The following is a 25,019-nucleotide window of genomic DNA, read 5'->3' as shown; positions in this document are numbered from 1 at the left end:
TTGAGCCTGCAAATAGGTGGGAAAATGTGGGATACAAATGTAACAAATAAATAAATACATTTAATGCGATCATTTCTAGTTTATCATTTTTAGGTATAGTTATTGAATATGTAGTTTTGCAACAGATTCAAGTCCATATAATAGATTGTACATTCTTTGTAGATGCCCACCATTGTGTTTGATAAATCCCATCACACGGAGATGGCTGGTTTCTGTATCTTGATGATGTGTTCTACGAAATGGATTCTAATAGTCTATATTTACTATGTTACTGTCATACAAATCAGGTACCACAATGGGTAGGTCTACTGTCTATCCTTGTGATAGTTGTGTTCATCATTCTGAAACTGTAGAGTGGTTTTGTATTCTTTTTGGAGTAAGGATACTGGGTTTGTGCTTTCTTATGTGATAGACTTCAGTTTGCTATGTGATGTATCATTCTTTCTCATTGTGTCTAGGATCAAGATGTTTCTTTGGCATCAATAAGGAACAGAGTAGTACAGATACTTGGATCGCTTGGTGGACAAATTAATCAAAGTCTGGTTACTGGTGAGTTGATTACTGTGTCTATGTAACTTTTAACATTTAACTAAAGCCTGAACCTATAGATTAAAAATTCTTATGTGATCTAATGTGAGTTTTTAGATAATGGTTTCTCATTGACTGGTTCAATTCAGCAAATAATCTTCTGTTATACAAAACCGAAACCTCAGGTTTGGTTGTGTGAATGTGAAGCAGTGAGAGCCACTGGCACAGTCTGCATCATCCCTCTGCTAAATCCACAGTATTCCAAGCCAGAATATAATAATTTAAATAATGGAAGACCATATTTTACAGCCAAGCATAACAGCTTGTATATAATAAATATAAACCACTTTGGCTGTACCACAGAATGGCAGTATATGAAGTCCATGATCCTTTACATGGACCTCAGCTATTGAAAACTGAAACTAAAAACCATGGTGCTTTTACAGTGGATGACTTGGCGAAACACTGAGTGACAGCTGACAACATAACTCCACAGAGAAGCTAATTGCCAAGCAGCTTATCTCAAATTTACAGACTTAAATTCCTGTTAAAATTTTGAATCAAAAGCATTTATTCGGAGCATTCTATTTACCATATAAACTACTGTGCAAGATCATAACTGTATTACTTAAAATCATAGCGGAAAGAGAAGGAATATAAAGAATTCACCCCCCCCCCCCCTCAGATTACCATACATTTCCTAGTTGCCTAGTAGTATAGTCAGGACAGGAGTGATGCCCCAGTTGTGGCATGCATTTTGAGAGCAGAACTGGAATTGGACAGAAGTGATCCCCAGTTACTCCTTCCCAACTACAGCCCTAGATCACCAAGGATTATAAAATAGGCCCAGGGTGGCTTACGGGTTGGGGGAGAGGCATTTGATGGGGGAAGGACTCCATGAGGAGGGAGACGGAAGACAAATGGAACAAGGCACAAATTTTCAGCTTCCATCAAAAACACATTATTATTTTAGGCCTAAAATGAAAACATGACCGAAACATTAAATAACCTTTCTGCTGAAACCAAAACAGGCAGAAATGGATTTTGGACTGGTTTTGGTACTGTAATCAAAACCGAAAAACGGTCAGCCTCCAGTTGGAAAACAATCTTTGACAGAGTGACAGGGATTAAGATTACAGCCACATTTCACAGAGGGTTTATAGTTTACTTAGACTTGCTATACCGCTCTAGCTGCCAGAGCAGAGTGGTGTACAGACTACAAAAATTAGAAAAAAGAAAAGAACGCCAGTGATAGTAAAGTTGAGCACTCGGACATAAGAAGTAAAGAGTAAGGATAAGCGGGGACAGGGGAAGAGGAGTAGAAGGCAGCCTTCAGCTGGTGCAGATCCATCAAACAACTCTCCATAAACCAGCCTGAAGAGCCAGGCCTATAAGTTAGCTTTGAAGACCTAAGTGAAGATTCACTGCGGAGAGAAAGTGGGAGATTGTTCTAAATATGTGGTGAAACAAAGACAAAGGCACTGCGTCTGGTTGATTCATAGCAAACTTGGGGCTGGGGAGGATGAGATAATAATCATTAAGGGAGTGAAGAACTCTAGTAGGTAAATAGGGGATTATGAAACAGGCAAGATAGTCGGTGACACCTTTATGAGGGGACTTGAATATTAATAACGCTATCTTGTAGGGTAAGTTGGGGAGGTAGTGAAGTATAAAAGGGATATAAATTTTAGTACAACACGAGTGTCTTCTGAACCCAGGACTCAGAATGAATATAAAGGTCACAATTTGTGTGTAGTATTTTTGGTTCAGAATCATTGTGAAATTCTGTTTTGCTTTTATTAGGAAATCTTTTCTTTTCCTAACCTGCGATACCATGTGCCTTAATGTCTTATTAGACAAATGCTCAGTTGTTTGTATCCTGTAGTTAAAGCTGTAAATCAAATTGCCATAATTTGTGTTAGCATGGCCCCTAAAGTGCATTATCTCCTATTTCACATTTCAATTATATTCAATACACTGCCTATAAAGTTATATCTAAGCAGTTCACAGTACCTACAACTCATAAATGGGGTGGAGGGGGAGGAGAGAAACAACAGTATACTTAAGCTACAATGAAAATGATAATAAAAGGAGTAGTAAATTTACACTGAATTACACATGGCGGGGAGGGTATAAAAAGATTAGACAAGTGTATTTCTGCTGCTCTGGGAAATGCAGACAGTCTAATGTACATCAAGAATATTTAGCAGAACAGAGGATCTGTTTGCTTCATTGTGCCTTTGCATTTTTTTTGTCCATATGCATGTATTTGGGTGGCTTACACAACAGGAACTTCCCTAATGTCTGAAAATGGCAAGCATGCAGTTCTCCAATTTTTGTTGTACTAGAGTCACAGTTGGTGTTTTAACTGTAGGGGAGGACTAAAACCATGGAACCATATGTTTCTCAGACATGTGAAATGTGATAGATGCCTCCTGAACAACATAACCCCTACTTCTCTCAACATGCAGCCTAAACTTGGCTTGCCATTATGATTAGGACAAGTCCAGAACTCTCTGCCGAGAGAGAGGCCTGAGACCTGGACCAGTACTGGCAAAGTGCACCAACTTTGTGCTGCTCAGTGAGGTGGTGTGAGACTGGAATAAACATGAACTATATCTCAAAAGTACAAAGCCAAGAAGGGAACTATATAAAATGAATCAGACTAGACAATATTGAGCAGATGTTTTGTTGTTTGCTGCTGCTTTCTTAGGTATGTAGTTCAATCCTAGCCGACACTATGACCCTTCATTTTTCATCTACCTGGGATTATTACCTATTTATAATCAAAAGCCCCTTGCACTGGCCCCCACTATAGCCCAGCCGTCGCAATGAGTCTTCACCTGGGGTCACATACAGTATCTCTTTTCAGAACACAGGGTGTTCTTTCAGACCAGTAGTTGTCACTGTTGCACAATGGCTAGTGCTTCCTTAGTTGCATTTCCAGCACTGGCTGTTATGGGGTTAAAAGTTTGGGTCAGAAACTAAATGCAGTTCTTTTGCTAGCAATGATACTAGAATGATCCTGAATGTTATCTTGAGACGTAATTGAAATGCTATTTTGTAGTAAACTTTGTGTCCTTAATTTGGGAAATTCTAAGTTTCAACAGTAACACTTCTTTATTTTCTTTGTATTTTTCTTTTCAAATGTGCCAGCTTCCTGTGCAGAAGAGATGATGAAGAAATACGTTTCCTGGGACACAGAAAAGAGGCTGAGCTTTGCAGTGCCTTTTGTAGATATGAAACCCATCATCTATTTGGACTCATTCCTACCTCGTGTCACAGAACTGGCACTTTCTACCAGTGACCGTCAGACAAAAGTATTTTTATTTTTAGTTCCTTTATCCTAGTTTATAGTATGTTTGGAAGTGGTATACTTTAATCCACAATACTAAGAAAGGCCTGGAAATGATTAAAGTATTCTAAATTCAGGGCATTTGTGAGGCCATTTCATCAAGTTTTGTGCAGAAGGTTTTTTTTTTTTATATTTCAATGATTAAAAGTTGATAGACTCTTTATTACTATACATAAAAATAAAATAAAGTTTTGTAAGACTAGTAATTATTATAAGATTTCTTTGTCATGAGGAAATTTAATTCAAAGCCTCCTCAACAAATTCTTACTAGCCCTATTGATTAATGACTAATAGCCGGGAGAGTCCACCATTATAAAACTGGGGTTTTTGTTAGAGCATGACATCTGTGCGTGCTGCTGCTGCTGTGTTAGGGCTTACCAGATCTGATGTGTTTCAGATATACTGTTAATGAATATTTGTGCCATAATTGTCTTATTGTACAGTTTGGTTTTACATCAAGGATACACCTCAGTGTAGCCAGATGTGACCTTTTGGGTGGGATCAGAGTTAACTTGTGTGGGCACTAAGCATTTCTTTCCTTTCCTCCCTCCGCTCTAACACCCCTCTCCCCCTCAGTCTGGTTTCTCTTTCCCTAGCCCCTGCCCCTCCCCCCCCCCCCAGATTCACATCTGTCCCTCATCCTCCAAACGTGCAAGTCTTTCACTGACATCAATAAAGACAGACTGCCTCTGGCCAGCCCAGGGGTCTTCCCTCTGCTGTGTTCCACCCACACTGCAACAGGAAGTTGTGTCAGAGGAGGTGGGTCACAGGAGAGAGATGACATGCAAATGTGAAGGGGGAGGTTCTGGACCCAGGGATTAGAGAGGAAGAGACACTGGATCTATAGGGGAGGGTGGATGAGGAAGAAAGGGAAGAGGGAGAGATGCCAGCCCTGAGTTATGAGGAAGGAGAATTGGCAAAATGGGCACTACATCAAACGTATTTCTTTTGTACCTCAAAAAAGATATAGTGGAATTAGAAAAGGTGCAGAGAAGGGTGACAAAAATGATAAAGGGGATGGGATGACTTCCCTTTGAGGAAAGGCTAAAGCGGCTAGGGCTCTTCAGCTTGGAGAAAAAGTGGCTGAGGGGAGGTATGATAGAGGTATATAAAATAATGTATAGTTGAATGGGTAGACGTGAAGTGTCTGTTTACACTTTCCAAAAATACTAGGACTAGGGGGAATGCAATGAAGCTACAAAGTAGTAAATTTAAAATGAATCAGAGAAAATATTTCTTCACTCAATGTGTAATTAAACTCTGGAATTTGTTTCTAGAGAAGGTGGTTAGCTTAGCAGAGTTTTAAAAAGGTTTGGCCGGCTTCCTAAAGGAAAAGTCCATAGACCATTATTAAATTGGACTTGGGGAAAATCCACTATTTCTGGGATAAGCAGCATAAAATGTATTCAACTTTTTGGGGATCTTGCCAGGTATTTGTGACCTGGATTGGCCACTGTTGGAAACAGAATGCTGGGCTTGATGGACCTTTGGTCTGTCCCAGTATGGCAATACTTATGTACTTATGTACCTCCTCCCCCTGCCCTTTTGATGTTGACCACCAGATTGGGTGAACCTGAGCCGAAAATGGATGGGTTTGTGCCCAAAATCTATATAGATTTTCTCTAGTACCAGAAATCATGATTATAGTTACATTTTCCCTACTTTATTTTAATCATGTAATCCACATTATTTAGTAGAGAGAACCGGTCAATAACAGACGGTCAAATGGAAACGGCATCACTGGTCCTAAAAGAATATGTCACCATGTATTAATTTGTCAGCAAAATGTCCAAGTATCAAAATTGCTGCTATACTATCAAAAGAATCAAAAGAAATCTTTTCACTTGCTTTCAAAGTAAGGGAAAAATTTAACACTATGGATTTTTTATTTTCAGCTTTGCAGTAGAGATATATCCTTTAACAGGGAATTAGCCTTCCACTTCTGCATCTAAGGGATAGTGTCCCACTTCGAATTGCATTTCCCAAAAGAATGTCCTGACAAGGGCACCTTGTTTCGCCCTCCCAGGCTACCTCAGGGGACTCTAGCCTAGTGTTCCCAAGTCTGTCCTGGAGTTACTTCCTTGCCAGTCAAGTTTATAGGATATCCACAATGAATATGCATGAAATTGATTTGCATACATTTCCTCCATCATATGCAAATCTCTTTCATGCATATTTATTGTGGATATCCTATAAACCTGACTGGCAAGGGGTTAACTCCAGGACCGACTTTGGAAACACTGCCCTAGCCCACCATTAAACTTTACTGCAACACTGTCTAAATGCTATAGACTGCCTTTTTGTAGTTTAGACTATGTGATGATACATTGTAGGAAATTAAGATGATGTAAAAGTCTATAAGATGTTGATATAATTGTTCTGTTACAGAATGTAAATCTTCCCCCCCCCCCCCTACTTTTCTCTCTGTTTGATTTATATTATAATTTTTAGGTTGCAGCCTGTGAACTTTTGCATAGCATGGTTGTGTACATGTTGGGAAAAGCATCTCAGATGCCAGAAAAAGATCAGAGTTTGCCTCCAATGTATCAGCTATACAAAAGAACATTTCCAGTCCTGCTTCGTCTCGCCTGTGATGTAGATCAGGTAAATGTTTTTTTTTGTTGTTGTTGTTTTTTTTTAATGATGGTGGTAGTAGAGTCTAAAAGTTTTTTGTTGTTGTTGTTGTTTTTTTTCCTGCTTCTCTGAGCTTTCAACTTGCTTGAAACTGACATTTACTGAGGCTTGTAGCACTGTGAACCATTGTAATAACTGAAGGGATATTCTCCATTTTATGAATCCCCTTTCCACCCATCCAGGGCTGGCTTAACCATTAGGCAACACTAGGCAGTTGCCTGGACAGCTGCTTCTTGATGGAAGCAAAGACGGTAGGTCCCAACAGCTGCACACTCAACCATCAGCATATGATTTAACCTGTATTCTTATGGATTTTTGTGATGAATTCTGTCATCAAATTTTTGGGCTCTAGAAGTTAATTGGGAGGAGGGGCAGGTATAAGGCTGGAGGTTCAGTTAAGGCTTCTCAACTGAGTCCTCAGGGCACACTCAGCCAGTTGGATTTTCAGGATATCCACAATGACTATGTTTTAGGTAGCTTTGCATGCGCTGCCTTCTTGGTATGCAAATCTGTTTCATGCATATTCATTTAGGATATTCTGGAAACTTGACTAGATGGGTGGCCCCCAAGGACTGGGTTGAGAAGCTCTGGCCTAGGGCACCCACTGCCTTGCATTGCTTCTGTACCAACTCAACTGTTGCAGCTAGGGTCATAGTAACATAGTAAATGATGACAGATAAAGACCTGAACGGTCCATCCAGTCTGCTCAACATGATAAACTCATTTTACATAGTATGTGTGTATACCAGAGTTTGATTTTTCCCTGCCTTTCTCAGGGTACAGACCTTAAAAGTCTGCCCGTCCCTTTAGAAACTGGTGTATGTGCTCTGTGAATCTGATGTCATTGTGCAGTGACTGCTGGCATGAAAAACAGAAGCTGGGCTTGGGAATTAACCCTGTTTAATGGCACTGTACAGTGTTGCCACTGAGCCACCAGGTGCGCACACAGCTGCTCAGCATGAGGATGGAGCTAAAGTGGCAGCGTCTGTGCAGCCTCTACACTGGTTAGGCAGGCTCAGAAGTGCTACCATCTGTGCTGCTGTTGTCTCAAAATCCATACGGTATTGAAAAAGTGTCATGCCGCAGAGTGGGCACAAAAAACCCTTTAGTTAAAACAGCTATTATGTCAGGAGTTAAATTTAATTATTATCACCTAATCTAGGGTTTTAAACAATACAAGGAGCTTTTATTTAATGTCTGCTAAGAAAATAATATATAATCACTTGGAGTTTTTAATGCTAATGATTGTGTGCGTGAGAAGCTCTTCTTACAGTCTTTTGTTTTATTGGTGAGATGTTTTGTTAGTTTTTGTGGATTAAGTTGGATTCACACATTGATTTGAAGCAGTTCTTTACTTTTATATAATAAGTTTATGTTTATCACATACAACTTTTTCGTGGTTTCAGAGGCAAAAGGCGGACATGATAGTTTAATTGTTTTATATTTTAGGTGACAAGACAGCTTTATGAGCCACTAGTCATGGGATTGATTCATTGGTTCACAAATAACAAAAAATTTGAAAGTCAGGATACAGTAGCATTACTGGAAGCTATTTTGGTAAGTAGTTCTATTTACTGTAAATTTGTATTTCTAGTCAGTGTTTGTTGAGGTCTATTTGCTTGTTTCATCATTTCAAACAAGGAATTGTTAGTCAATTTTCTGATGTATAAAGGGTTCAAAAAAGCCCCCCCCCCCCAATAAAAAACAAAAACCAAATTCTTGCTGACTCATAAGAATAGGCTGTTTGTTTTTTAGGCTGCAAGAGTCATATCTTTATTTTTTTAGTCATGACCCCAGTTCTTGTGAATTTTCATAGCAAACAGTTCTCATTAACTGAAGGTTCAAGAGATTTTCTTACTAATGATAATGAAATTAGTATAACTTCATCAAGATAATGTCAGTGTTGGAAGTGCTTTGCGTCTGGGTCTGTAGTCCATGTCGTCTAATAAAAAATGTTTTTTTCCCCTTTAAGGATGGAATAGTGGATCCAGTTGATAGTACTTTAAGAGATTTTTGTGGCCATTGTATTCGGGAATTTTTGAAGTGGTCCATCAAACAGAAGACACCACAGCAAATGGAGAAGAGTCCAGTGAACACTAAATCACTTTTTAAACGATTATATAGCCTTGCACTTCATCCTAATGCATTCAAGAGATTGGGAGCTGCACTGGCTTTCAACAACATCTACAGAGAATTTAGGTGAGGTAATAGTCTGGAATTCTGAACCAGAATAGAGCAATCCACATCATGTGTTCATAGTACAGATCTTCCTAGACCAGAGGTAGAAAAACTATGGCTGGTTGGCCATTTTTGACCTACCTGGCCTGTATTCTGACTTTCTGAATTTATTAAGTACATGCTATACCACCTAGTCAGGTTCATGACACTCGGGGGTATGTTTACTAAGGCTATAGGTGCGTTACCGATTTTAATGCGTGCTGATGGTGGATGCGTGCTGATAGTAGATGCATGTTGATGGTGGATGCATGTTAAACGCTAATGCACCCATAGGAATGTATAGGCACATTTAGCATTTAACGTGCCTTAATTTTAAAGGTGCTTTAAAAACGCTAACGAGCCTTAGTAAACATACCCCTTAAAAACTTGTATTTCTATTTCCATATACCACAGCTGTACCAGTTTTATTGCCAGAGTGGAAGGAAGTTTTGAGCTCTTTATTCAAGTCACTACGGGTCCTGTTTATTAAGGTTGCTAGCATTTTTATCACATGCTAAAAATTAGTCTTCACTAACTGTGTAGATGCCCATAGGAATATTATAGGCATCTACACGGTTAGCGTGTACTAATGCCTAGTGCTTGCTAAAACACTAATGTGCCTCTAGCACGGCTTAGTAAACATGGCCCTAAGTGTTTGTTTTATTTAATGTTATATTTAACCCATCTTCCCGATAATGCCCTGAATGGGTTTCAAGATCACATAATAAAATCAACATACAAACATTAAAGAAGAAAATCAAAACATAACACACAAAACAAGCATCTCATAAAAGTAATAAAATAACTTAGTGTTTGAACAACTGGCAAATCAAAGCACATTGCTCTAAGGGCTTGGATGTGGCCTCCCCACCCTCCCAAACTGATATACTTAGAGGTATCATCTGCTTCCTCTCTTAAGTTGAGACAGTTTATCCTAGGACTTGACATTGCTTCGAGAGTTGCGTTTCCTAGTGGAAATTCAGTTGCCTACAAAGCCTACAGCATTCAAGGCAGAGATCAATCAAATTGTCTTGGGGATCTTTGGTCAATTCATAATACACATTGGGACCCTTTTTACTAAGCTGCGCTAACAGATTTAGTGCGTGCTAAATAAGACACCCATAGGAATATAATGGGCGTCTTATTTAGCGCATCTTAATAAAAGGACCCCAGTGACTTCTATTTGCTAAGGACCTTAAGGCTGTGGCCTTATATAGCAGTATCTTATATCAAGAACGTTGGATCTCACAGGGACCAGTTTTCTGGGATAGTGCTGATGCCAGTGAGATCCAAAGCATAACCTCTGTTGAAGGCGTGGTATCTATAATCCACTCTCAATCGCAGTTAGCTCTGTCATCAAACCTGCGCTGTCAACAACCAGATTGTCTTACTCTTAGATTCTTCCTTGCACTGTCAGATTCTGAAAAGCCTGAAGGCTCCAGACTTCTCTTCTCTGGGGAGGGAATGCTTGAAATTACTGTTTACAGTGGGAATTCACATATACAGTAGGACACCAATTATCCAGACTAACCTTGGCAGAGAGCAGTCTGCATAATGGAATATCCAGATGATTGGATGTGCCTTTTTGAAAAGAGCACATGCTTTGAGAATTACATGTTGAACATTATTTATCGTTTTCAATAATAAATGGGAAACAATACCAAATTATTTGATGTTATATAATTTTTTACTGTATAGCAGGCATAATATGTGAGGATCGCTTGGTGCGAAGGTGATGGACCGCAACGCATCACCTAGATAGGATTTAAGATAGTGCTGGGGAGGAGCCAGCTGTCTTGATACATGTAGGCACCAATGACATAGGAAAATATGGGAGGGAGGTTCTGGAAGTCAAATTTGGGATCCTAGGTAGAAAGCTGAAATCCAGATCCTCTGGGGTAGCATTTTCAGAAAAGCTCCCCGTTCCACGCTCATGCCCCAAGGAAAAGGCAGAGCTCCAGAGTCTTAATGCATGGATGAGACGATAGTGCAGGGAGGTAGGGTTTTAGATTTGTTAGGAACTGGACAACATTCTGGGGAAGGGGGAGCCTATTCCAAAAGCATGGGCTCCACCTTAACCAGGGTGGGACCAGGCTCTTGGCATCAGCATTTAAAAAGGAGATAGAACAACTTTTAAACTAGAAACTGGGAAAAGGCGCTCAAACGTGCATGGTTTGGAATAAGGTATCTTTCAAAGATATCACCAAAACAGAGAAGAAGGTATCCTGATAGCGAGGTTGCAATAGAGAGCTGCTTAGACCAGGTGTCTTTAAATAAAAAGCAGACAGATTTTCAAGATTGTACAGTATCACTGTCAACTGCTGAGCAAGATGTAAATAGGAACAACAGACATAATCTTAAATGGCTATATGCGAATGCCAGAAGCCTAAAAAATGAAATTGGGAGAGTTAGACTATATTGTACTAAATGAAAAAGTAGATATAATAGGTATTTCTGAGAACTGGTGGAAGGAAGATAACCAGTGGAACACTGTCATACCAGGATACAAATTATATCGCAGTGATAGGGTTGATCGAATTGGTGGAGGTGGTAGCATTGTATGTTAAGGAGGGCCTTGAATCAAATAGACTAAAAATTCTGCAGGAGCCAGAACACATCTTGGAATCCCTATGGATTGAAATTCCATGTGTAAAGGGGAAAAGGATAGTGATAGGAGTGTACTACTGTCCACCTGGCCAGGATGAAGAGACAGATGTAGAAATGTTATCAGAACTTAGGGAGGCTAACAAACTGGGGAACACGATAATAATGGGTGATTTCAATTACCCCGCTATTGACTGGATAAATGTTAAATCAGTGCATGCTCGAGAGGTGAAATTCCTTAATAGAATCAAGGACTGCTTTATGGAGCAGCTGGTTCGGGAGACAAGAAGAGGAGGAACAATTCTAGACCTAGTCCTTAGTGGAGCAAATGATCTGGTGCAGGAGGTAATGGTGCTGGGGCCTCTTGATAACAGTGATCATAACATGATCAGATTTGATATAAGCTCTGGAGTAATTACACACAAGAAATCCAATACATTAGCATTTAACTTTCAAAACGGAGACTGATAAAAAAAAAAACTTAGAGGAGTGGCTGTGAAGGTCAAAAATTTACATCAGGCATGGATGCTGTTCAAAAATACCATCCTGGAAGCCCAGGCCAAATATATTCCGTCTATTAAAAAAGGAGGAAGGAAGACCAAACGACAGTTGGCATGGTTAAAAAATGAAGTGAATGAAGCTATTAGAGCTAAAAGAAAATCCTTCAGAACATGGAAGAAGGATTCAACTGAAAATAATAAGAAACTGCATAAAGAATGGCAAGTCCAATGCAAAGCGCTGATAAGGAAGGTAAAGAGAGACTTTGAAAAGAAGATTGCGTTGGAGGCAAAAACGCATAGTGAAAACTTTTTTAGGTATATTAAAAGCAAGAAGCTGGCAAAAGAATCGGTTGGACAACTAGATGACCGAGGGATAAAAGGGGTACTCAGGGAAGACAAGGCCATAGCGGAGAGATTAAATGATTTCTTTCCTCCGGTCTTCACCAAGGAAGGTGTGGGAGGAGATACCGGTGCCAGAAATGATATTCAGTGCTGATGAGTCAGAGAAACTGAATCAAATCTCTGTAAACCTGGAAGATGTAATGGCACAATTTGACAAACTGAAGAGTAGCAAATTGCCAGGACCGGGTGATATACATCCCATAGTATTGATAGAATTGAAAAATGAACTTGCAGAACTATTGTTAGTAATATGTAATTTATCCTTAAAATAAGCATGGTACCGGAAGATTAGAGGGTGGCCAATGTAACTCTGATTTTTAAAAAAAGGTTACAGAGGTGATCTGGGAAATTATAGACCGGTGAGCCTGACGTCGGTGCCACCTGGCAGACAGCACACCTGGGACATCATGTTTGGTCTGCAGATGGGTACCTTCCTGCAGAAAGGACTCGCCAACCACCACTACCTTTCATCTCGTAGTGGCCACTGATTCAGTGACTTTGGGGATTTTGAGCTTCAGTTCCTCTTGTCCCTGAGATGCTTTCACCTCCCCCGCTTCCAGAGCTACATACCAGTTCTTCAGTTTGAGGGCTGGTGGAGTCCTTGGTAACAGTCCTGCAGTGATCTGTGTCCAGTTCTCTTTTAGCACAGCTTCATTGCATGCCCCCTAGTCCTAGTATTTCTGGAAAGAATAAACAGACCTCCACATCTACCCGTTCCACTCCACTCATTATTTTATAGATCTCTATCATGTCTCCCCTTAACTGTCTTTTCTCCAAGCTGAAGAGCCCTAGACGCTTTAGCCTTTCCTCATAGGGAAGTCGTCCCATCCCCTTTATCAGTTTTGTCGCCCTTCTCTGCACCTTTTCTAATTCCACTATATCTTTATTGAGATGCGGTGACCAGAATTGAACACAGTATTTGAGGTGCGGTCACACCATGGACCGATACAAAGGCATTATAATGTCCTCATTTTTGTTTTCCATTCCTTTCCTAATAATACCTAACATTTTATTTGCTTTCTTAGCTGCCACAGCACACTAAGCAAAAGGTTTCAACATATCATCGATGATGACACCTAGATCTCTTTCTTGGTCGGTGACTCCTAACGTGGAACCTTGCATGACGTAGCTATAATTCGGGTTCCTCTTTCCCAAATGCATCAGTTTGCACTTGCTCACATTAAACGTCATCTGCCATTTAGACGCTCAGTCTCTTAAGGTCCTCTTGTAATTTTTCACAATCCTCTTGTTATTTGCTAACTTTGATTAACTTTGTGTTGTGAGCGAATTTAATTACCTCACGTGTTGTTGTAAAACTTAGAAATAATTTTAGAAACATATATGTGTGTAAATGGTGATTTTCAGAAAGGTGCTATTTGCATGTGAACATAGCTGGGATACAGAGTCTTAAAAGGGGTGTGTTTGGGGCATAATTTGGATGGGCCAAAAAGTATGCATGTGTTTTCCATTTTACAATGAAATTAATGCACTGACATATTGTACCTACTCAGATATGTATAAGTGTCAGCTTAAGTGATCCTTGGGACCTGAGACCTCTACCATTATAGCAGGGGGCATTTGTGAGAGCATCTGTGATGTCTACCGCTACCTAAATAATGCAGAAGAAAGTCATTTTGCTTCTCTCCTTCACTGGTTCCTCTTGATATAGCTTTATTAAAATGTGGTACATGTACACGTAAGCACAGAAACAAACGTATATATGTTACAAAATAAGTGTTTATACACACAAATGCATTGCTACAGTCGATGAGTGATGCTCTTTCTCTACTTATACTTTTGTAAAATGGATGCTCTGGTTGTGATGTGCTAGCAAATACATGTACACTCTTGTACGTTTCTTATACATATTTTACAGAAATCTCTTTTTAGAAGAATCTCTTGTAAAATACTCTAGAAATGTGAATGTCTCAACCTGGATGTTCCATTTCCCTCTTGAAGCCTGTAGGCAAAATGGGACTTTATATTTTATAAATTTCATAGAAGATACTCAAAGTACGTATTACAAGCATTAAAAGCATATTCCTTTAATAAGTAAGATCAGGTACATATTTCTGTAAAACTAATATCACTGCTAGTGTTTCTGTTCTGCAATCTTATCCCAAACTGTTATGTCTTTTGCAGAGAAGAAAATGCATTGGTTGATCAGTTTGTTTTTGAAATATTGGTTGTCTATTTGGAAAGTCTAGCATTGAGTCACCAAGATGAAAAATCATTAGGTAAGTATGAAACTCAGTATGAAACTTGACATCTTGGTTTGACAGCCTTCTTGATTTTGGAAAGAAATCCCTAAATAAATACTGATTCTGCTGAGGAGTGGTGTGACTACAACATGCTTGAAGCTGTCAGGGACAGTTGCAGTGGAGAGAGAGAGGTTGAGGATATGACAGATGGGGGGGTGACAGTAGGAGAGATGGTGTTAAGTAAGTTGGTGGGGTGGGGTCAGAGGAACAGGTGGTGCATTTCGAGGAGGAAAGAAGATGGGCGGTTTCCTCTTCGGTAATATCAGGAAAAGAGGAGAAGGAGGCCTGGGTTGGTTTGTTGAGGGGGTGGGTTATAGGGTGAAGAGGAGGAGATGGTTTGGTGGTGAATTTGAGGTTGATCTTCTGCACCTTGTCGCAGAAGTAGTCAGCCAGTGATTGAGGAGAGAGTGGGGGGGGGGGGAGCGGAGGGCACTTTGAGGAGGGAGTTAAGGATGGCGAAGAGACGACGAGGGTTACAGCTGAGGGAATTAGTCAATCGGGTGTAATAGTCCTGTTTGGCGAGGAATAGGGAGGACTGGAATTTGTAATGAATGAAATCAGTATGGGTGCGAGATTTCCTCCAGAGGCGTTCAGCCGATTGGGCGCAGGAGCGAAGGTATCAGTTGCAAGGGGTCAGCCAGGGCTGGGGATTAGTACGCCTTGTGGGACGGGAGATGGATGGTGCAAGGGTGTCAAGAGCAGAGGAGAGAGTGGCATTGTAAGTGGAGACAGCCTTATCGACAGACTCGAAGGACATGATGGAAGGGAGGAGATTAGAGATACTAGAGGATAAGGTGGGAGGGTCGACAGCCGGGAGATTCCTGGAAGTAGTGGTTAGTGTTGGGCAGGACTGCGGGGGAGGGTGATGAAGTGTGAGGGTGATCAAGTGATGGGCAGAGAGAGGAAGAGCTGAGGCGCAGAAATTGGAGGGTGAGCAGGTAGAGGAGAGGACGAGGTCAAGACAATGGCCAGATTGGTGAGTAGGGGTGATGGAGCTCAGTTGGAGGTTGAAGGAGGAGGCATGAGTGTGGGTGGGGCATGGGAGGGTTACACTTTTTATAGAATACTGTAAATTGTGTGCCTAGGCGTCAGCATTTAGGCGCCAACATTTACACCTGCCTTTTACATGGTGTAAATGTTGGTACCTAAAGTCAGGTGCCCAAATGCCAAATCATGCTGTGTTCTGTAATGGAATCTGTTTTGGAATGCTGTCTTAGTGCACAGATTTTGGGCACCTAATTTTAGCACCGTTTATAGAATTGCCTCATAATGTATCATATTGTACTTAAATTATTTTATAATATACTTTGAATATGTCCTTTATTTACCTTGAGGTCACTAATGTCTGTTATACAAACAGGTACAGTTCAACAGTGCTGTGATGCTATTGATCACTTGAAGCGTATAATTATTCATAAAGCACCCTCACTAAACAAGACATTGAAGCGACGTTTGCCAAGGTTTGTAGTACATAAGCTCTAGTGGACTAGTCCTAATAATGTCTGAAGAGAGACAAAATTAAGAAATGTGTAATACCAAAGATTCTTTTCTCATATTTATCAGAGTTATTGGTTCTCTGGTAACAAATAAGTGAAATTGCATCGCATACGTGACTGCCTTTAGTTGGTACAGTCAGTCATTTGGTCTTCACCCCCAGTCCTGGAGGGCTGCCAACAGGTCAGGTTTTCTCTAATGAATATGCATGAGGGAGATTTACATGCCTACTGTATTCAATCTTATCTTTCATTTATATTCATCAGGGGCATCCTGAAAACATGACCAGTTTTTGGCAATTAAGGATTGGGAGGGAAGAGGGAAGACCATGGCTCTAGACTTCAGTCCATGTGCATCACTGAAACTACTAACTTGCTTGTCTGTTGGATGAAGTTTGCTCGACAGCTCCTACAATTGTTTTTACCCCACAAGCTTTTGTTTTGTATTGTTTTTTTATGATTTTAATTCTTTGCAATGATTTTCTGCTTCCTGTTTGATGGGGTGGATCATACTCAAGACAAAAATTATCGAATATGTTCATGCAATCAAGCAAGAAGCCTATTTTATTCTGAATCTTTCTAATTCCAAAGAAATTTGGAGGCTTTTATCTGATTCTGGATCTTGCACATAAGCAAAATTTGATTTAATTTATGTCAACTTTTCATTAAGGAGAGTTAAATCCTTCTGAAAGAAGCATGCAGGTTTTAATTTTCCATTGAGATGACCACTCCATCCTTGAAATGGAGTAGAGTTCCTACCTCAAAAGCTTGTTTTTTTTTCTAACAGCCCTATTGTACCTTTCCTTTTCCTGTTCTGCCCTTCTTTCTTATGAAAATGTCTTCTCCCTTTGATTTTGCACTGATCCCCCCCCCCCCCCTCCCCATGTTAAAGGAAGCTAGCTAGGCCTGGCTGATTATTGCACTGATAGCTGTAACTACATTGTTGTGTAGTTTCTTTATCAAGATGTTTTAATCATTCATATAATAAGTAAAATTCCCCCAATCTCTTATTTGTCCTGTTTGACATGAATAAGTTGTAAGATTTATCAAGCAGAGATTCCCTCTTTGTTTTTGTGTGCAAGATTGTGTACATCTAGTAGCACTATAGTGGCCTAGTGGTTAGGGTGGTGGACTTTGATCCTGGGGAACTGAGGAACTGAGTTCGATTCCCACTTCAGGCACAGGCACTCTGGGCAAGTCACTTAACCCTCCACTGCCCCAGGTACAAATAAGTACCTGTATATAATATGTAAGCCGCATTGAGCCTGCCATGAGTGGGAAAGCATGGGGTACAAGTGTAACAAAAAAAAAATGATTAACAGCAGCAATTATTAGGAATAGTCCCAAGTCTAGAAGAGAACCCCTGAGGTTCATTTTTAGACAGCTGTTTAGCGGGCAAGATAGTTACATTTTCTCTATTGCTATATGAATTTGCAGCTGAACCTGTCTGGCTAGGTAAGGTCAGGTAAAACTAACTGGTCAAAACTTGACTGGCTAGCTTTAGTGCTGCTGGTCTCCCCAGCTAAGGCATGGCTGATTAGTGCTAAAAATCAGCATTAAGTAGTTATGTTTTTAACTTAACACTGGTATCCCCTTCCAAGCCCTGCTACCTGAAGAGTAATCCAGCAGGGGAAAGGGAGGGATGACTGCTCTTCTCCACCCCCCAAATCCTTGATCACTCAGCAGCTTTGGGATTTCTGCAACCCAAATTCATGACTTTGCACTTTTTACACTGAATTTTAACTTCCAAGCAATTGATTAACAACTTGCAACCCATCTGCAGTTTCACTCACAAAGGTACTGAATAGATCTTGCCCTTTGATCCCTGAGTCACTTAACTAATTACCTCAGAGTGAGTTTTACTGCATCCCTTTTTTAATTTCTCTCAACAATTTTCTAATCCAGTCTTTGAAATAAAGTCAGCTGGTTCCACGTTGTGATTTTATTAATATTATATTAATACAATTATATTAATACACACCCCGGGGATGTTTAAAGTATGAGCTTCCCAAGATTAGCATAATTCAACTGTGCTCTTCAAGTATTTTTTTTTTTTTAGAGAGTGGAGGAGTAGTGTAATGGTTAGAGCAGTGGGCTGAGAACTAGGGGGAAGCCTAGTTCTCAGCCCACTGTGGCTCCTTGTGTCTTTGGACAAGTCACTTAACCCTCTGTGCCAGCATTTTCAGGTATGCACATAAATTATAGTAAAACTTATGCACAAACTCCAGCCCTTTGCGTGTCCATCCTCAAAGTGCATGCCATTGTTTCAAAGCATATACTTTGCTTCAGTCTGCTACGTCTGTTCATAAATGACTAAAATACCACCAAAGTGGGCACATGCTTTACCTCTGTAAAATTTATCCTCTGTCAGGTATGTTGTCATGATGGAATAAAGGTTGATAATGAATGGCTTAAATGACTGTTGGAGTTGACTTCTTAGGATTTTTTCCACTACTCCTGAAGCTTCTCTGTCATATTTCAGTGAAGTTTAGTTTGACTCTTTTTGTGTTTCTGTCTTATTTTCTACTTCAGCTGCTGTGTATGTCACCTTAGGAGCCGTTATATTTAATGTCTTTAAATACTCCAAACACATTTGTCCTTTTGTGTTTGTCAATTATTCTTCACATATTTTTGGTCAGATGGCATAGCAACTGATTAGCATCTTAAGAACTAGCTCTTTTTGTGTGCTGCTGGTTTCACATACACAGTAGACATTAAGCAGTAGACATTTGTGAATTTACATTTTGACATAGTAATGCTTGAATGTTTTCACTTATATACACTGTCAGCTAGCATATTTGCTTATTTCCGATCTGACGAAGAAGGGCAACCTTCGAAAGCTAATCAAGAAATGTATTAAGTTATGTCCAATAAAAAAGGTATCATCTTATTTTCTTTTCCATTTTTTATTTTGTTTGATTTCTATTGATAACCTTAAGAGTGGACTAACACGGCTACCACACTCCTCTACATTTTGACATAGAATGAGTTTAGAAGTACACTTAGAAAAATCAACTTTATAATGCACTGGCTTTATTAAATATTGATTTATGTTTTTCTTGCCTTTTATATAGGGGATTTCCATCCACTAAATCGTCATTTTGTTTATCAGATCTTGTTCCGTGGCTGTTGGGGCAGTGTGGACGGCCCCAAACTGAGTGCAGACATAAAGCCATAGACCTCTTCTGTAAATTTATTCCTTTATTACCAGGTATGTTGACTGAGAAATAGAAAAGTTAGAAGATGACAAAGAACCACTTGCTTATTTATGCTTACCTACTTTGAAGAGATTCTGCATGATCCCTGGGCCACTTCTACCTTTTTCCCTGTAACTTGAATCCCTTCTTCCTCACATGCTTGAATTATGCCACTTTTTTAACCTCATTGGAAGTTTGTGTTCATTTGTCTGTCATCTTCTAAATGAAAATGTATTTTGTCTTGTTCTTTTTAAGTGTATCTCTAGTTTCTTAGAACTTTGTCATTGAGTTTCTTTCTATGGCACATTGGTGAAAGCTATTAGAAATTTAGGGGCCTTTTTACTAAACCACACTAGAATCCAGCCTTAGTGCATTTTAATGTGAGACTTGGCCGTGGGCTAAGGCCAGATTCAGAGGGACATAATGGCAGGCCTTTTCAAAATATCTATATTTTTTTCTGGTTGCGAGCTAATGTTCACATCAGCACATGGTACCAGTAAAAAATGAACACAGGAGCCCTTACCGCCACCTATTGGCAACCGGTACAATACAGGGCTAAATTTAAAATGCTCTTATCTTCAGTGCCCTTAAAGGAAATGGCCCTGAGTATCTGAAGAATAGGATGATCCTCTACACACCACCAAGGACACTAAGGTCCTCCCAAGGACTTTCACTAACTACACCCTCTCCAAAAGACATTACACGATGTGATACCCGTAAGCGAGCCTTCTCCGGAGTAGCCCCCACACTCTTGAATTCACTGCCTGAAAGGCTCCGCTTAACACAAGACTACCTCTACTTCAGGAAACAGGTGAAAGCTTGGCTCTTCAACCAGGCCTTTAATGGAAGGAGTAACTAACTTGTTAGTCTCACTCACACGTACAAGGAGTGACACAGGCTGCACATACTGCAGCAGGACATGTTTATCCACTCCTACCCTAGCTGCGATAATATTTAACCATCTCTCTGACCTCATGTGCAACTTTCTTTGAATTAGTCACCTTACTTTCTAACTGTTCTTACTCTCTTACCTATCTATGTGTTCCATCTCTGCTTCTACTCTTCACTATCAATTAAAATGTTCTATTACGTATTGTGTTGACATTGTTAGTATACTATCGGGCTCATTTTCAAAGCACTTAGCTTAACAAAGTTCCATAGGTTTCTATGGAACTTTGGAAGGCTAAGTGCTTTGAAAATATGCCTCAAAGTCATACTTTGTGTTGTTGTTTGAATATTTTTACTGCTTTAGTTGCCTATTGCCCATGCTTGATCTATTTTTACTGTACATCGCCTTGAATGAATTCCTTCAAAAGGTGGTAAATAAATCCTAATAAAATAAATAGATCAATTGTGAACGCTATCCAGATTGTGACAAATACAAATAATCATCTTGACACCATCTGGCAGCCCCTTCTAGCAATGCTGCTGCTTCTGCTGAAATGCGGAGTGTTTGAATCCTAAATCCAAAATGAATACAATCAAAATTTTAAAAATTGCAGCTCAAGATCATAAAAATCACAATACATATTTTAAAATCTAGTTCCACATTTAACCTATGCGGATGAACCTGGAAAATTGACTTACCTCCTGTTCTTCCCAAGATTTGACTCGTCCTTGCATACATCCCAACAAAACTGAGTCATAGATATAAATTAATACTGTGAAAACAGAGACAAATCAGATGAATAGTGCTTTAAGCCCAACACTATTTGTAAATGCTGAATTTACTGTTGCATTTAGTCATAACATTGGATTTGTATTTTGCCCTTTCAGGGAACAAATCTCCATCTTCATGGTTAAATGACCATCTGAAGGAAGAAGGAATCTCCTTTATTATAAGCAGATTTGAAGGTGGTGGCAGTGATGGTGACCATCAATCAGGACTCATTGCTCAGCCGACGCTTTGTGACTTAAAGGAACCTTTCAGTTTACGAGCTGTGGTGCAGTGGATGGATATGTTTCTTGCTGCTCTAGATTGTTATAATACATTTATTTGGATGCGAGCAATCAAACCAAATGAGATACTAAGTAAGTGTATTCTTTCTAAATATTTTGTAAACAGTTTGCAAGTGGTCAGGCTGCATCAGTTCTAAATGTTAATTTGCTGAAAGTAGGCTCAGTAGGTTGTACTTAAGACGTCACAGGACAGGATACCCATGAATAGCTATTACTTTTCATAGATTCTTGTGGCAGAAGATTATTCCTTTGTGCAGTGAGGCTGTGATGGCCTCACCTACTGTATAGTCCTAAAAAGCAAGAAAGCAACCAATCTGCAAAAGCCAAAGCGCCTCAAGTTCTGTATAGCATCTAGCACAAATGGAAGACAGAGCCTGATAGATGCAATTTTTACAGTATTTTTTGTAAAAAAAAGTCTATGTAACTTAAATGTGGATAAAATAGCTTGGGGATTAAGGGGATAATTTAATAAGTGATTTGAGTACATAGAGGTAAATAGGCATTTATAAAATTATCTTTATGCACATATACCACTCGACAGACATTCCAAATAGATAGCACCTATGTGTGGGTGTTTCTGAGGGTGAGATTGGCACTTATGCAATTACTTTATAAAATACTAGTGAAAGAGGCCAGTTTCCGACAGAAATGAAACGGGTTGCTAGCAAGGTTCCACGCCCCCTCCCTACCTCCCTCTCTCTCTCCTCCGAGTTCCAGCCCCTTTCCCTCCGAGTTCCATGCCCCCCTACCTCCCTCCCTCTTCTCCCTCCTTCTCCGAGTTCCAGGACCCCCCTCCCCTCCGAGTTCCAGGACCCCGCGCCTCCCTCCCTCTCTCTCCCCTCCGAGTGCAAGCATGACCTGTCCTCCGGCAGCCCCTCGCCTTCCTAAGTGCCGGTTCTAATTAAAAAAAATTTTACCTCGGGGTTCGGTGTCAGCAGTGAAGGCGAGCGGAGCTTCAGACTGCCTTCCCATCTGTCTCAGCTGTGCCTCTGGGCCCGCCCTCATTTCTCTTTACCAGTCACATGTCCCTCCCTCTTCCCCTTCTGGAATCCAGAAAGACTATGGCAACTGCCATACATGCTCCAAAAGGTCTTTTGAAAATTGAGAAGCTCTGGAAATTGTCTGACTCGATGCTGATAATATTACCAGTGTGTGTGATCAATCAGCTGCTGTCTTCAGAGAATATTTGTTACAGATGGGATACTTGTTGTTGTACCTTGGACATTTGTTCTGTTTATTTGACCTGATAATTACTGTGGTTCTTTTCAGGTACAACAACTCAATCGTCGTTTTTAAGAACTTGTGAATTTTTCCTCCAAAAACTTTGCTTACATGATATCACTGCAGCAGAGCAATGTTTCAGGACGGGGCCATCAGGCAACATAGCAAGCCCTCAAGAAAGAGAAGATTACAATTACAGCAAATGCACTATTATAGTCAGGATTATGGAGTTTGTCAGCATGATTCTGGAAAACTGTCAACAGGATTTCTGGAGGGTGGGTAATGACAATGAACTTTTTGCAGGAAACTAACTAGTTTTTGGGGATAGCACACTCATGTCAAGCAGTGGACTCAGTCTGATCTTTTGTGCAGACTTTGTTCTTTTAGCTGACCAAATGAAGGTGTGGTACTGAACTCTGATCATGTTGAATAAGGCTTGAGCTGAATTCTGTTGCTGTCGGAGATAAGTAGAGTATCACTAGGGCTGGCCCAAGGCATGATGCCGCCTGAGGTGGAGTAAACGTGCCCCCCGCCCCCATTAATAAAACATCCCAATGCCCTAATTACATTTATCAAAACTCAGAATCGCTAAGAACCTTCAGAAGCGACTCGTTTCACATAGGCATTCAACCTTTATCTCGCTTAGTTCATCATTGGTTCTATGTCAGTTGTGGCTTGAATTTTGTATGTAGAACTTTTAATAAATCTTTAAATGTTAAATTTTTACTAAGTGTTAGGCATTCGTTGGGTGAAGAAAAATTTTCTCCGATTTGTTTTAAATTTACTATAATGCGATGAAACTACAGTATAGTAAATTTAAAACAAATCGGAGAAAATATTTCTTCACCCAACGTGTAATTAAACTCTGGAATTCGTTGCCGGAGAAAGTGGTGAAGGCGGTTAGCTTAGCAGAGTTTAAAAAGGGGTTGGACGAATTCCTAAAGGACAAGTCCATAAACCGCTACTAAACGGACTTGGAAAAATCCAAAATTCCAGGAATAACATGTATAGAATGTTTGTACGTTTGGGAAGCTTGCCAGGTGCCCTTGGCCTGGATTGGCCGCTGTCGTGGACAGGATGCTGGGCTCGATGGACCCTTGGTCTTTTCCCAGTATGGCATTACTTATGTACTTATTCAAAAAAATCTCAGTATCTGGTATTCGCATTATATAAGTTTAAAAGGCACACTTATCTTTTTTTTCAATCGGACCAACTTCCAACATGGGCCATGTTTCAAAGTCTGCTTCAGGGTTAGGTCCTAAATTGTGCCTGTTTGCTCTTAGTCTCCTGCTTTGGCCCATGTCGGCAGTTGGTGGCAAAGCACCAAGTGGCTTCAGGAAACTGGTACATTGCTAAATGATTTACTTTTGGAAAATGACTATCTGAGATTTAGAAATGCATTGAAGACATGACTTTTTTTTCAATGTTTTATTCTTATATATTTTAACACTGTTCTAACTTATGTTCGATTGTAATCACTTGTAGGAACTTGTCCAAGCCTTTTTTAAACTCAGGTGCTCTAACTGCTGGTTACCACATCCTTCGGCAACGAGTTCCAGAGCTAGAAAAAATATTTCCTCTTATTTGTTTTAAAAGTATTTCCATGTGTTTTCATTGAGTGTCACCTGGTCTTTGTACTTTTTGAATGAACGAAACATTGATTTACTTCACACCACTCAGGATTTTGTAGGAAATTTGAATTTGTTGTGTCTTCTGGTTTTGAGGACCATTCTTAGCTACAGAATCATAGTTTTATCATGGGTGAATAAGACTGCCCTTATAGAAGCTGAAGTTACTTATAATAGGTGCTGTCTAAAAGCAGTAGATCGCAAATCACACAAGTCCACTCTTGAACCACTTTTGAAATTTAGCTCATTAATTTAATCATAATACTGAGGCATCTTGCTGCATGGGAGCTACTATGCATACTCAGTAAAGCTAAAGAATCTTTTATAGTTCTAGAAGATGCTGTACTATTTAGCTCCATCAAGTGGAGGAGTGGCCTAGTGGTTAGGGTGGTGGACTTTGGTCCTGAGGAACTGAGTTCGATTCCCAGCACAGGCAGCTCCTTGTGACTCTGGGCAAGTCACTTAACCCTCCATTGCCTGCCGCATTGAGCCTGCCATGAGTGGGAAAGCGCGGGGTACAAATGTAACAAAAATAAAATAAGATGATGATGTGCCAGTTGTGAATCTGTCCTCAGAAAACCTATTATAGGTAGTAGTTCCATCATTGCCTACAACTTACTGAGGCTGTAACTGTTTTTTTATTGCAGCTGCTTGAAAAAGATTTGCTCAATAATAACTTGGTTGAGCTCACAGTGTTAACAGTGTGTGATCCATCCAGCATTGGTTTCAACGTAGCAGATGTGCAAGTCATGAAGAATCTTCCGGATGTTTGTATAAAACTTCTGAAAGGTTTAATGAAGTCCCCCTTTAAGAATGATCTGGAATTTTCTATAAAGAAAAGAATCACTTCAGAAAGGTAGAAGTCACTGAAACATTAGCATAAATTTAAACTCAGTACTAATTGTAACATAGGATATGTATTGTTTGACTGAAATTGTTTTTGGTAGTATTTCACAGTTATCAGATAAACATGCTATGAATGAGTAATGTCAGTTTCTGATAATAAAACCGTTCATGGGT

At 39.9% G+C, this 25,019-nt stretch overlaps 1 protein-coding gene across 1 annotated transcript in view; it reads left to right on the top strand.

Moving 5' to 3' along the window:
- The window catches only part of PRKDC (protein kinase, DNA-activated, catalytic subunit), a 490,177-nt gene that overhangs the window by 120,506 nt on the left and 344,652 nt on the right, over positions 1-25,019 (top strand). Inside the window, exons 23-33 of the mRNA XM_030214157.1 lie at positions 459-549; positions 3,685-3,848; positions 6,335-6,487; positions 7,967-8,074; positions 8,490-8,716; positions 14,383-14,477; positions 15,862-15,961; positions 19,069-19,205; positions 20,968-21,222; positions 22,420-22,646; positions 24,647-24,855. Of these exons, the coding sequence (XP_030070017.1) occupies positions 459-549; positions 3,685-3,848; positions 6,335-6,487; positions 7,967-8,074; positions 8,490-8,716; positions 14,383-14,477; positions 15,862-15,961; positions 19,069-19,205; positions 20,968-21,222; positions 22,420-22,646; positions 24,647-24,855 (1,766 nt within the window). The remainder of the gene's footprint in view (positions 1-458; positions 550-3,684; positions 3,849-6,334; positions 6,488-7,966; positions 8,075-8,489; positions 8,717-14,382; positions 14,478-15,861; positions 15,962-19,068; positions 19,206-20,967; positions 21,223-22,419; positions 22,647-24,646; positions 24,856-25,019) is intronic.

Source organism: Microcaecilia unicolor, chromosome 1 (genome assembly GCF_901765095.1).
Source record: "Microcaecilia unicolor chromosome 1, aMicUni1.1, whole genome shotgun sequence".
NCBI lineage: Eukaryota > Metazoa > Chordata > Amphibia > Gymnophiona > Siphonopidae > Microcaecilia > Microcaecilia unicolor.
This window is presented reverse-complemented; position numbering and strand designations above follow the sequence as displayed.